The 14,364-nt window shown below is 37.6% G+C and overlaps 1 protein-coding gene across 16 annotated transcripts in view; it reads right to left on the reverse strand.

Moving 5' to 3' along the window:
- Nucleotides 1-328: 328 nt before the first annotated feature.
- The window catches only part of LOC131543557 (nuclear factor 1 B-type-like), a 96,078-nt gene continuing 82,042 nt past the window's right edge, over nt 329-14,364 (reverse strand). For 8 of the 16 annotated variants that reach the window (XM_058780996.1, XM_058781001.1, XM_058780995.1 and 5 more), the window contains 4 exons: nt 9,386-9,465; nt 5,773-5,809; nt 5,575-5,634; nt 329-4,223 (listed from right to left, as the gene is read on the reverse strand). In XM_058780996.1, the coding sequence (XP_058636979.1) occupies nt 4,125-4,223; nt 5,575-5,634; nt 5,773-5,809; nt 9,386-9,465 (276 nt within the window). In that variant the 3' untranslated portion in view covers nt 329-4,124. The other 8 variants (XM_058780998.1, XM_058780997.1, XM_058781010.1 and 5 more) reach the window with 4 other exon arrangements.

Here is a 14,364-nt window from a genome sequence, read left to right on the forward strand (position 1 = left end):
CGCTGCCCACGGCAGACAAATGTAAACACTGCAGAATGGAGGTGCCTACATGCCGTTGTCGGCACAGCAGAAAAATCTCTGTACATGAGATCAGTGGGTCAGCCTCTATTGACGGGGGAAATAACGCACGTTTTATTTTGCACAAGACAGCAGAACAATCTGTGAAGTTGTGTAGCGACATTACCCTGGTATTTTTTGTTGGGAGACTCAAATCAGGTGCCTTTATACTAAAGTGACTAGGAGTTCCCCAACGGATCAAAATAACAAAAAAATAAAAATAAAAAAAAATAATAAAACAAATTAAAATAATGACCCTACAAATTTAAACATTATTCATCTTGTCCTGTTTTCAATATCACATAATCACATCACACACACTCTATGGCCACACTAACAAAACAACACTTCAAACATTTATGAAATGTCTCAAGGATCCAAGTTACTCAACACGAAAAACAACAAAAGACCTTCATCATTTTGTTTTAAACATTTACAGTCCCATACAGGAATTCACTCCACTTTATAAGTACAGCAAAATAAAAATAAAGAATTACATATTCAACCTTTTTATGTACTGTATTGGACAGCTGTTAAGTCGTAACACGAATCTAAAGTCAAAACATTATTTTGTGTTTTTTGAATGCTTTTGTGTTTCACTAAAAAATATGGACATCACTTTCACGAATACATGTCAAAAGTTTTTTTTTTACAAACGGGGAAAGATAAATTTACAGTGTACACACTTTTGTCAACAAGGAAGGCATTTCAATAGAAAGAGCCTCATGTACTCTCCTTTCATAGTGTCAGAATCATCTTGAAACACACACTGACGTATTCATCTACAAACACGGTGCACAAAGCTGCCAGAGCAGATTTTCAACCCACACCGATTACTACTGAAACTATTGCTATTGCCAAACTATTACAATGGTCATCAAGATGACCCCTACCTATGGCCTCCTTCACGACTTCCAGCATGAGAATGATTCTATGACCCTGACACTCCCACCACTCCAGGAGGAAATGCACTTCAGTGGCACTGCCAACGGCCAGAAGGCTGCAAAGCACTTATTTTTCACAAATGAACAACAACAAAAAGACGAAACAGTGCACATTGAACAGGGTGGCTTTTTTTCTAGCTTAATCACATATATGACAAAAAATAAAAAATAAAAAACATCTCAGTGAAGGAGGAGAGATTCAGCTTGACTTGAGGTCTCAGAAACAGACTGAATAGTGATTTAAGGGCTACAATTTAAAACCATGGTGATAAGAAGTGTTATTATAAAGAGGCCATCCATTAATTGATGCTGGTAATGCCCTGTTAAGCAAAACGCCTGAGTTTTTGTTTTGTTTTTTCTTTAAAAAACTGAAACTTTAACTGAAAGACACTGTGGGTGGATGATTGCCTATATGCTGTAGGTGCAAAACCATGTTTGTGATCCTCAAGACCATAAGAGCATTAAGTTATTCCCTTTCACCGGATATTGAAAATAACCATATATAACTTGGGATAAATATAAAATTGATTCTCCCCATGGGGGTATTTGTCTATGGACTGTGATCTCAATAAGGCTGTAAATTTTAACACTTCAAAGGGAAGAATAAAAAACAGTGAAATTTACTGATTGTGACAGATCTAACACGCAGTAACTTTGCGTGACAGTGATTGTAGCGCATTTTATAACAAGTCACTTGTTTGTAAAAATTTAAGGCATTTACTTGGGAATTGCATATAGCTACATTGTTAACCGGAAAAGGTGAACAGGGTAGGGAAGCTATCTGATAAAAAAATGCCAGCATTTAACACTTTGCCCTAGTGTGCATAATTCGCCGGTGATTGTCACTCTCAAGTCAAGCTGTCTCCCCTATGAAAGTCATCTTCTTCCGAAGGTCAAACTAGCACCCCAGGTGGGAAGTTTGAAGGAGTTTGTTAGTCACAGTAGACAAATCAGTGACTTTGCAGCCATATTAGACCAAATGGTGCCTTCTTTGCAGACATGCTTCAAAGTGTAGAAAAAAGGCCTCCCCTTGCAGAGAATACAAAACAAACGTCTCTCTTACGCACCTATCTGCCTTTACACTCAAGGGAAAAAAGACCTTGTCGCACACTGCATAGAAAGCAGTTCCCACTTTGGTCAATTACCAAAAAAAAAAAAAAAAAAAAGAATGGAAAATAACAACAATGTCAACAACATCATCATCAACAACAACATAGAAAGAAAATAAATGTTTAAACTATGTGTATTTCTGTACTAGCTTCTAATAATCCACATAGCTAAAAGCACTACCTACATAGGCAAAACTTGGTATTGCATAATTCTTATAAATCTGGACCCGCCCTCCCCAATAATGACTGGAAGATGGAAAAACAAACAAACAACACATGATTCAACAAAATCAAAAAATGACAACCACCAAAATACTGGAAAAAAAATAAAATAATAATGCTGGTTGATTATAAACTTTAGAACGGCAACTATACACAGCCTTGATACGCACTTTAAATGTGAGATAAAGTAGTAAATGAAGCTAAAAATCAATGTCACAATTTCATCCAGAGTACAAAATATTTCTTATCATAAAAATGTTACTTTTTCCCCTAAAACGGTAATAAATGCAGCAAAAACAAGTGTAGTGATGTTTTCTATAGTCGAAGGCAAGGCACGTAATGTGGACTATATATTTTCGTGCAAATTAAGATTATTGGAAAGATTAATTATATAAATATGTCTGATTGGAGAGGCAATGGCATTGCAAATGCCAAGAAGCAATCGTCGATTTCTGGGACTGCGACAGTTGAAACTACCAAAGTGGGTTTGAAATAAGCACCTTGAGACCTCGCCTCAACCTGCAGGTTAGTGTTGAAATGAGTACAGCTTTACACATACACATCACCAGCCTGCATTCCTCTTGTTTCTCATGATATCAAATGTAAACAGTAGCTTTACAAGCCAACATCTGACTAAACATGCATCTAGATCGGTGAGTAATATGTCAAAAAAAGCCATTTTATACACGCTATGTGTCTGAGTCTTTTTTCATCGACTTTGTTTTCATTTTAATAAATAAAAAAAAGAAAAACTACCCGCATGTTTGGGTACGGCTCAAAGTAAGTGCTGTCTTGTTCATGTTCAGTTATGCTCACGTAAACGTTCGCTGTCAATCCCACTTTTCTCTTCCACCCTCAGCTTTCCCTAGTATCGCGAATCAAGGATGAAAGTTTTATTTTTTATGATTTAGGTTCACTTTTTTCATTAAATTTTTTTTTGTTTTTTTTTTGTTAAATTAACATTTACTCCCCGTTCCTTTAGAGTCTTAGGGCAGACAGACTGTGATAGCTTCCCTTCAGTAAAATCATTTAAATTGCACTTGCCTCTTGTGAGATATTGTCTTATTTTTCTCAAAATCGTTTTCGAAGGAAATAAAAAAAAAAGGGTAGTATTTCTTACCTAGTAATTCAGGCTTTTTCTTTCCTTGAAGGAAAAAAAGTTTTCAGAGTTCTTAACTCTGGATAGTAAATTCCAACCTTTACCTTAAAAGAAAATTAGTACAGGATTGACATGATTACATATTCAAAAGATTTTGCACCATGGGCAAATTAAATTTTGAGGGTAATATGAAAATAGAAACATTCAGTTCATTGAAAATTGTTCCTATGGTTATGTAACGAATACGATGAGCCTTTGTTTGATGATAGTTCGTTCCAATTGCAGCCTGCTTTACAAACCATCCAATCAGCCAGCCCTTGTGTGATCACCCCTTCTAAATCGTTTTGTAAACCAAAACTAGTAATCGTGACATGAGAACAAGAGAAACACTAACAAGAGACTAGCATGTCATGCATATACAGTAAGGCATCTAAAGTTTGTATGGTAAAGATCACAGTATCTCAGTTCAGGGACTTTTTTACACAATGACTGACTGGCGTGGAGTGGCTCATATCAGAAGAGAACGCTTTGACCCAACTCACTCTACTGCGCTAAGCCAATGTCCTTGAGAGGCTGGGACAAAGGTCCATGTCGATTGTATAAGTGCTGCTTGCTGGTTTGTCCGAGGACCTGTCTCTCCTGGGTCCAGTTTTAGGCCCCCTTTAATTGCTTGATTCTGCCTGGAGGAGGGGCTCACCAATGATGTTTATGCTGTAATTCTGGACATTTGTTGGCAGAATCGGAGTCCCGTTCGACACTTGGAATGGAATTAAGCTCGCCCAGGTACCAGGACTGCAGACACACAGGGGAAAGACAGATTTATGAGAGTTATTAAAATCAACATTAAAAAAATTATTCAAATATATTGCACAAGATAAATGCGTTAGACTGATCACAACTAATCACAAACAATACTACAGTATTTATTACAAATACTGTTTACAAAGTAACTCTAGATGCCTTACTGTGGGCATGACACACACACACAGTTTTAAAATACAGTTACATTACTACATGTTTATTTAAAGTTTTCATTAAACATCATCAAATTATTTAAATCTGAAACAGTTCATGAAAAAGAGCCATGTCAGGTCTAGACTTTTTTCCACCCTCTTTTGAAAAATACCGCTTTCCATTAAACAAGATATCCCAGAGAAACAAAGCAACCATAATGCAAATGCACGGGGGAAGTTTCCCGAAAAACACACACCCATCTCAGCCCCCTGCAGCTGACACCCACTTTCAGATCAATAGGGTTAAGTCAGCGGGACTGTCTACAGAACTTTCCTATCTGCATTCAGCACGTTAATGGCACAACAACACGAGACTGTTAATTGCGAGCCGTGGTGCGAATCTCGGCTGCAAAAGCACTGGGGTGGACAAACAGCATGTTGTTCCCTGGGGGGAGGACAGGGGAGCTGAATGGTGCGTACATGTGTCGAATAATTAGACAGGCCAGAAACCAGAGCCCTGGTATGCCCCCCTTCTTTTCCCTAGCCCTGGTCTGAAATACCTGTCTCACCCAATCGCCTAACACAATCTTTCTGCTCACAGATTACAGGCTGTACTCCTGCTCTGTCAACAGTGCCCGGCGCACACAGCCACCTCTTTGTTTTTCCCCCCACTCGTTTCTTTTTTGCCCCTGAAAAAGAAAAGGGACAGGCCCGGGGAGGGGTGGAGGGCGGTTGAGGAGAAGGAAGGAGACAGTTGTGTGCAAAGACTTTTCCCTGGGTTCACTGCTTTGGATGCAGGTGCAAAGCTTTAGTGGGCTTTTCTTTGGGAGTTTGTTGTTTGTTTTCTGAGGGGGAGACAAGGGCTAAAGCCAGTGGCTGGTGAAGGACAGGGACCCAGCGGATGTGGAACAGTGACTTTATTCTTCCTGAGGTAGCCCGGGGTTATACGGCTGCCTGTCACCCTGAATGCAGCTAAGGCTTCAGTCTGAGATTTACACAAATCACTTGAAGCCAATGCCTGAAATCTTGTTTAAACAAAAGAGCTGCAAATTATGATTTCAGCGCACACTGTCAGACTTTAAGGAGAAAGAGTCACAAAGAGAGTCAAGTTGTTGTATCAACGGAAACTAAATCAAATGTGGACTAAACTCTCTTTAAAAAGGGTTAAATATATTACAAGAAGGACTAACTGGGTTCTGTCTCTCTTCTTTCCTGCAGCCCCTCTGCTGTCCTGGCTTGCTTGAAATCATCTAACAGGAAACGAGAGATTAAGTGTTTTAGAGATGTGGATGGGAGAGTCAGACTTAAATCACTGTTTGGAGGATTTATGACTTGACTTACTAAGTATTAAAGTACTTAAGGCTTGATTTTGACTTTGTTGCATTTACCTGTGACTTGAGCTGATGACTAGAGTCTCGTCGTTTCCTATGAAAAATCCAATGGTATTACAATTACACACTGCATTTTTTTTTTAAATCTTTTTTTTTTTTTTTTCCCATTTCTGAAAAATCAAGCAGTATGTACCAGGTAGTCATATGATCTACCAATATCTACCACCAAATAATCTTTTCCCTAGCTAAATCTCTTGAACCTTAGGCAATGTATGTACGTGTATGCTCTTCACTATTCTCTGACTATATTACGCAGTTTCTGCAAAAATATCATGCAGCACGTTATCAGCACTGATAACTGAAATGAGCACCAAATCAGAATATTACATTTCTGAAGGATCAAGCGACACTGAAAACTAGAGTAATGACAATTCATCTCTGCCATCACAGAAATAAAGTACAGCCTTTGTGAGCATAAGAGTTTTCTTTCTGTTAAAACATTACATTAAATATGCAGTATTTAATTTTCTTTCTTTCTTTCTTACTTACTATATTTATTACATTTAAAGGTGTCTTGCTAATCAGCCCTGCTAAAAAGACTATCATTTTCATATTTCCATCTGCAAAAAAATCCAATCAACCAGTTTCAATTTTTTTTTTTTTTTTTTTTTTTAAGAATTCTGACCAGTCTTGATGGTCAGATTAATTAAGGAGCTGGTTCATATATACCAGAATCCCAAACACAACATAATGGTCTCTTAGACAGGGAAAGTGAGCACAAAGAAATAAAAGCATCTGGGAAAAGGATCACTAATGGGCCAGAAAAAACAGACTACCACCCATCAAGCTCGTAAACTGTCTCATGTACTACTGCCCTAAACTTTGCCTTTGCACAGCATCAATAAAAAGTGTCTGATGGATTGCCATGGAGCGGGGTACTACCCCTTGTTTCCCAAGTTCAAGGTTCAGTCTGGTGTTACCTACTGTCTGGTTTCCCCGGCTACCAGACAAGCGCAGATGTGATGGGCCCCTTTCACATGGGAGATGGGTGTTATGTGGGATAAAAGGGAGAACAAACAACTTTCCTCCCTTATCAGATTCTTGCTTCTTCACTAGTCGCTTATGGGTGTCTCATCTCAAAAGTTCACCCTCCTGCAGGAGTAAGCATGGGCCTGCTTCATTTTGGAATCAGACGCTAAATTAGATTATCTAATGCCATTTTAATGGATTGCTGACCCAATTCCTACAGGATGGCAACAAGCAAGTCTGGCTTGAATCCAATTTGTGTTGAGCTGTGGACTGGCATGCATCACACTGCGGCACTGCAGCTTTGCTAGTACATGCAACCGACAAATCACATTTCCAATGTCAATGACCTGAAGTCAACTTCATCTGAAGCACAAAGCACACATTCTGCCTCTATCAACTGTGTTGTAAGTTTGTTTTTTGCAGTTGACAGAAACATGATAATTAGTAAACTTTTAATGAATATTTTGAATGTAACATCTGTGCGTTGTATTTCAATGCTCAATAATGTTAGCCATAAAAATAAAATAAAAAAACATAAAAGGGTGAGCCACTGCTAGGGAACATTTTCCCCTCGTACTCCGTGTGGTCTATTAGGAGGCCAGAAAAGGGGCTGGAAAGAAAGCAGGGGCCTGTAACCCTGATGCCTACAGAAGGAAGTGAGAGTGTGTTCAGTGTGACTTTTCCACAGAGTTACTGCAGTGAGGAAGTGCTGAGCAAGCCCTTTCCCACTGCAGAGACCTGGAGAGACTACAAAAGTGGAAGAAAGAGGATATAGTTCAAGGACATATTGCTCACACTAAGCCCACCTTACACTAAGATTTGATTGCATATAGTAGCAGTGACTACTCTAAGAATACATGGCTTTCCCTTAAAATGCCATAAATATGTGGCAATGATATAGACTATAATATATGAATAACAAAATTTATAGGCACAATATATTTGTGTATATACATATACTGCATGCAACATACATTCACCCTAAGCACACAAGAAGTTATCACAAATCTGTTTTTTTGATTTGGAGAATGTAGACTGATGTGGAGAAAAAATAAAAAACATTTTAGCCTAAGGCAGCAACATAAAATGTGTAAGCCCTGTATGATCCATTATCATCTGAAGAGGGGATTCAAGAAATAGAATTTTCTTGAATTGATCTTGATTTCAATTTAAAATTCTTTCACTGTAAGGCATTTATTTAAAAAATAAATAAAATAAAAAAATGAGAACAGTGCAAAGCTTTAATGCAGACGGGCAGATGAGGTTATTAACCAGAGTAAACAGTCTTGACTGCCTCAGCTTTGAAAACCCATGCTTAGCGGTGACCTTTGCAAATATGCAGCTCTCTCCTGTCAGTGAGCCTTAGACAGATGCTGCTGCACTAATGCTGGAGTTCTGCTCTTTCCCAGCAGTAATCATCTTTCTAACTTCCTGACTTTCCGGAAGGTAAGGATGTTAACCATTAATATATCTGATTAATGAATTCATCAACTGTTCTTCTTTATAACTACAGTAGATAGATATATACTGTAGTTATGAAGAAGAACAGTTGATTAATATAGCCTGCTTGAAGTCTGACAACAAATGTCAAGGGAGGCTGACCAAGTGTGACTTTACAAATATACTGCTAAATAAATCATTAATCATAAACAATATTGTCTCTAAGATGGGCAGAGGCACATAAGGTGCCAGAAGCAAGTCTTGCCTCTGAGACCCATTTGTATCAAATGCTGTCTGTCACTAACAGTCAGTGAATGACAAAAGCATTTATATAGTTAAATTATAGTTTTTTTTTAATTTGTATTTTTTTTATATATAGTAGTTTTTAACACGGGATAAATTCATCTCTTAGTGAAATGTGTCTTATGACTAGTTTGAAACAGGATGACTGGCTATAGTCATCCAACCTCAATAATTTTATCTCATATGTTTATCTTAGTAAAGCTTTTGCTCAAATATTTTTAGCAGCATTTGTTGAATGAATCAGTAGATTTAACTTGAAGATGGCTCTAGTGAGCTGTGCTTTAGCATGCTAACAATAACTGCTTTACACCAGTATATCAAAGCCTCTGAGAAGCTGCATCTCTAAATGCATCCACATGTAGCACCTACAACCATCAAATCCACCAATTTCAGCGAATAATTCTCTCATGTTATTTCACTGTGAAGTTCCTATGAATTTGGCCGCAGATTGCTCATCCAGATGTTCACAGTCTTGCAACAGCCTGAAAAAGGTTTGTGAAGTTCCCTTTATGACACTTTGAGAAACCAAAGTTTAATGAAGGGCAAATGAGATGGACCTAAAACATTTGGAAATATAGTTAGAAGTCAAAAAGCAAAAATAAGCACATATTCAGTTTTCTATCATGTTGTTTGCACATCTTTATCTTGACAATTTTAGCCATTATATAAATGAGTGATGCATTAACAAAATTGAATGAACAAAATTCATCACAAATACACTTCTGCTTTTGTCTGTATTTTTCATTTTATTTTTTATTTTTTGTGATGAGTGTAAAAGCACAGAAAAAGGGGGGCTTGATCTGGACTGGACTGGAAGTGGTGCTGGACAATTGCAGATATAGGTTGTACATGGTAATATTTAATGGAGAGGTGGGTTGAAAATAAAGGAAACGTTTACCTTTGCCAAGAAATCCCCAAAGCCTCCTCTGAGCCATATGACCTGATGTTTTGATTCACGGGCCAGTCACAAATCCTCAGCTGTCAATCAAACACCTCTCAGTCAGACAACTGGGCTAGCACAACGGCACTAACACACATTTAGCATGCAACAAGACCTGGAGCAAGACCTAAGCTCATCTCAACACATATTCTTACATTTATCTGATGATAATCTTACATGAATAGATTAAGAAAACACCATCACTAATGGTCAGGATTAATAATTCTAAATTAGATTTGAAATCTAACGTTCTGGGCCTAATTTAAATTACAATTAGATTCCATTAAAGAAAGTTGCCATCAAAATGTAAATAAACAAAAGGCAATAGTCACAAGTGTCATGCAATACCATTAGTGGTCTAATTATTAACCATCCTGAAAGCAAAAGAAGAGGTTAGTATACAAAAATGGGGGCTGGGTTACATGGAAGCTATTCGTCTATCCCAGAATGCACTGGAATAGGAGGAGGCACATGCATTCCAAGTGGTACATGCAGTTACAATCACTTAATTGCTGTTAGAAATTGTCAAAGCAACCTGTTTTCACTGAAGCATACCTTGAGACATGCAATGTGAGAGACTTATCTTGGTCAATAGAGTCAGATTGTTTTTGGTCACAACTGAATAAAACACCAATTTTTTAAAATTGTAAATATGAGAGGGGGGGGAGGGGATTAAATGGTCATATTTACACACAAGCATGCAACAAGCTGTATGCATGAAAGTGTGAGAAGCCATCCATAAAAAAACAACATCAGAGTAAATCCTGACACTTAGTGAAACATTCCATTTGCTAATGCCACCCCATCACATACAAAAGTGGTAAACGAGTCTTCATCAGGTGCAGCCACTCTCTTAATATTCAGTGGCAGACTGTCAATAGGTCTTGCCATTCCTGGAAAGCACCTATACACTCCCAAATCAAATCCGTATTCTGTTGCATTAAAACTAGGAAGGTGAATTGATTTTCTATATTTACTTCAAAGATTAATGCTCACCCGAAGAGTTTTGGGTGGCTGAAATACACATAGTCTAATATTTAGTCTGATAATCTGATATTTCCCAGGGTGAAAGAAACATAAATCAGGTGAGAAACTCTAACACTGTACAGGAACTTCAATTGTAGCTTGGGGCAGGGCCGGACTGGACGCAATTTCAGGCCGGGAAATCTCACACTCATCCAGGCCACACAGAAAAAAAGAGTCCAAAAGGGTACATACTGGGGTACAACAGCTTGTCACTGGAGCAGTACCTTTAAAAGAACATCTTTGTACCTTTTTTACCCCTAATAGGTACATATTAGTACATTATAGTAATTTGTACACACAAGGTACTAATATTTAGGGGTAAAAAAGGCATCCTTTTTAAGGGTACTGCTCCAGTGACAAGTTTAAAGGTACAATTTTGGCCCCTTTTTTCCGTATATAGCCTATACACCGACTTCAAATTCCGAAATCAAAGATAGCCTAACCCTATTATTAAAATGGCCATCTCGTAAAAAGGTCTAAATCATTGCCTTAGGGTAAATAATTAAAGGTTGTCTCTTCATTTTTCTCTTGTACCTGTCACTTCTTCACCAACATGTCTACTATTAGGAACAGAAATGTGTCCACCTTGTTGCAAAACAACCACCTCATAATTTGTTATCACAGAATGTTATTTATCTTAAAATGACTTAAATACCCAAGATTTTAAACCTATAGGCTATTTCATACAAATATATCAAAACACATTTTCTAAAGGGTCTAAATGTCAAAATCAGTACAATATCTTTTTTGAAAAATCCTAATACTAAACACGCTATTGCATTATAGGCTGTGATATTTTCTGTGTTGCTGTCTGCTCAAGCTCCCTCCCTTCCTATACAATAAGTCCATATTTATTAATGTAACTTTCCAATCGATAATGATATCCTTTATAAAAGTATTCTGAATGATGATAAGAATGGGGTGCCCAGATAGCCTAACAGGTGCTAGTAGTTTAATACTCAACTAGGTTAATAAAGACAAAATCCTTTAGCGTATTTACAGATGAAATTGACCTGCACCTGAAGCCCTGAACAGGTCAGTGATGTTGCTACATTTCGCTGCTTCTTCTGACCACTTCCCCTCCTTCATCGAGTCCCGCGCATCGACTCTGTTCGGAACCGTTTGACGGAAGCGCGGAACAGATGCATGCTGATTCCTATAGCGCAGGGCTGCCAGTCAAGACTAACCGATTTGTGATTTATCATCGATTTGACAAAATCTGAAATGATCCCTTTGGTACATTGAGAAGGCAAAAATATAAAATATTAATAATACAACCCGAATTCCGGAAATGTTGAAAACAAAAGACTTTCAAATCACATGAGCCAATATTTTATTGACAATGGAACACAGACAACATAACAAATGTTTAAACGGAGAAATTTTACACTTCTATCCACTAAATGAGCTCATTTCAAATTTGATGCCTGCTACAGGTCTCAAAAAAGGCACGAGGGCAACAAAGGGCTGAAAAAGCAAGAAATTTTGAAAATTTTCAGCTGGGAGAACATTTAGCAACTAATTAAGTTAACTGACATCAGGTCTGTAGCATGATTAGCTATAAAAGGGATGTCTTAGAGAGGCAGAGTCTCTCAGAAGTAAAGATGGGCAGAGGCTCTCCAATCTTTGAAAGAGCGCGGAAAAAGATTGTGGAATACTAATACAAGCGCCGTCGTGTCCTGTGGGCCAAGGCTCATTTAAAATGGACATTTGGCGCATAATTAAACAAAAAATATGACCACGAACTCTTCAGCAGCTGGAAACCTATATCAGGCAAGAATGGGACCAAATTCCAACACCAAAACTCCAGAAACTCATAACCTCGATGGCCAGACGTCTTCAAACTATATTGAAAAGAAGAGGAGATGCTACACCATGGTAAAAATGCCCCCGTCCCAACTATTTTGAGACCTACAGCAGGCATCAAATTTGAAATGAGCTCATTTTGTGCATAAAATTGTAAAATTTCTATTGTGAATAAAATACTGGCTCATGTGATTTGAAAGTCTTTTAATTTAAAAAACGTCCCAACATTCAGGTTGTAATAACTAAAAAAAAAATTTAAATTAAAACAAAATTAAAAACAGGGCACCCTGCTCCCGATGGCCAGTCCGGGCCTAGCTTGGGGGTCCTGTCAAAAGTTGGGGTTGTAAGATTGTAAGTGTTTTTGAAAGAAGTCTCTTATGCTCAAGGCTGCATTTATTTGGTCAAAAATACAGTAAAAACTGTAATACTGTTAAATATGATTACAATTTTAATATTTTTAAATGTAATTCATTTCTGTAATGGCAAAGCTAAATTTTCAGTCTTCAATGTTACATGATCCTTCAGAATTCATTCTAATATGGCCTACTGATTTGGTGCTCAAGTAACATTTATTATTACTATCAATTTTAATATTATCATTAATATTATTAATATTAACGGTCTCACGTTAATTCCACGAGATCGTAGGGTATCCCATTCATCATTTGTGACCCAGGACTACAAAACCAGTCATATGTGTAAATTTTTTTAAATTGATATTTATACATCATATGAAAGCTGAATAAATACGATTTCCATTGATGTATGGTTTGTTAGGATAGGACGATATTTGGCTGAGATACAAATATTTGAAAATCTGGAATCTGAGGGTGCAATAAAATCAAAATACTGAGAAAATTGCCTTTCAAGTTGTCCAAATTAAGTACTTAGCAATCCATATTACTAATCAAAAATTAAGTTTTAATATATTTACGGTAGGAAATTTGTAAAATATCTTCATGGAACATGATCTTTACTTAATATCCTAATGATTTTTGGCATAAAAGAAAAAATGGATAATTTTGACCCAAACAATGTATTTTTGGCTATTGCTACAAATATACCCCAGTGACATAAGACTGGTTTTGTGGTCCAGGGTCACATTTTAGCATTCAGAAGGGTGCTCACGAGCGCCCTCGATGGGTTAAGGCTAGAAGGGATACGTATGGTGCTACTGGGCATGCGCACATCAATACAGTGTAATTTTTGTCACACTGTACAACAATAATTACTATTTTTTCATTATTGTAAGGGGTAGGTTTAGGTTTGGGGTAGGTGTAGATGTTAATAAAACAAAATCTGTTAGGTAGAAAATTAAATTTCATTGTTCGTTTCCAGTCAGAGCTGTATCCCTTCTTGCCACAACCCCTCGATGTGCACTTCTACTGAGCCCGCAAGCTATGCAGCCGACCTCTACCCAGCAATCAAAGCGGCATTACGTCACAAAAGTGCGGACTCTGAAGAAGACCGTGAGGGTTTAGGGTGCCATTTGGGACAGGGCCTATGTTTGCGTGAATAGCCTATTTAAATACTGTAATTCTGTGTATACTGTGCGTATATTTATTGGGATCGCACGTTGGCAGAAGCATCATTATGTGTGTGATTCGAATGTCAGTCAGTGGCAATACGAGAAGCGAGCAGAGAAAAAGGTACTCCTCTCAGAAAACGTACAAATAAAGAAAATTTTAGATGTTTAATTACTATTTGGGGCCTTGAGATTGCTAGACGAGGGTTTAATGAACTCATTTTGTGAAAACCTGAAATGAAACAAAAATTGATATTTTTTCATCTGTACATTAGCTCAAAATTAGTCAGAGCATATTCCGAGTAATTTTGCCAGCACGGGTCACATGCATTATTTTATCAAAGGATTCTCTGACGGAGAGAATTAGGCCCCGTTTACACTAGTGCATTTTCGTTTTAAAACACATAACTTTTGCTACGGTTATGCCTATCGTTTACACTACTGCAGCATGTTCAAGGTCGAAAATTGAGACTTTTGAAAACACTCCGGGGTTGCGTTTCAGTGTAAATGGACCAAAACAGAGACTTTTAAAAACGATGGCGTGGCTGCCCACATTCGCTCTGCGTATCCTTGACGACCG

The sequence above is a fragment of the Onychostoma macrolepis genome, chromosome 07 (genome assembly GCF_012432095.1).
Source record: "Onychostoma macrolepis isolate SWU-2019 chromosome 07, ASM1243209v1, whole genome shotgun sequence".
Taxonomy (NCBI): Eukaryota; Metazoa; Chordata; class Actinopteri; order Cypriniformes; family Cyprinidae; genus Onychostoma; species Onychostoma macrolepis.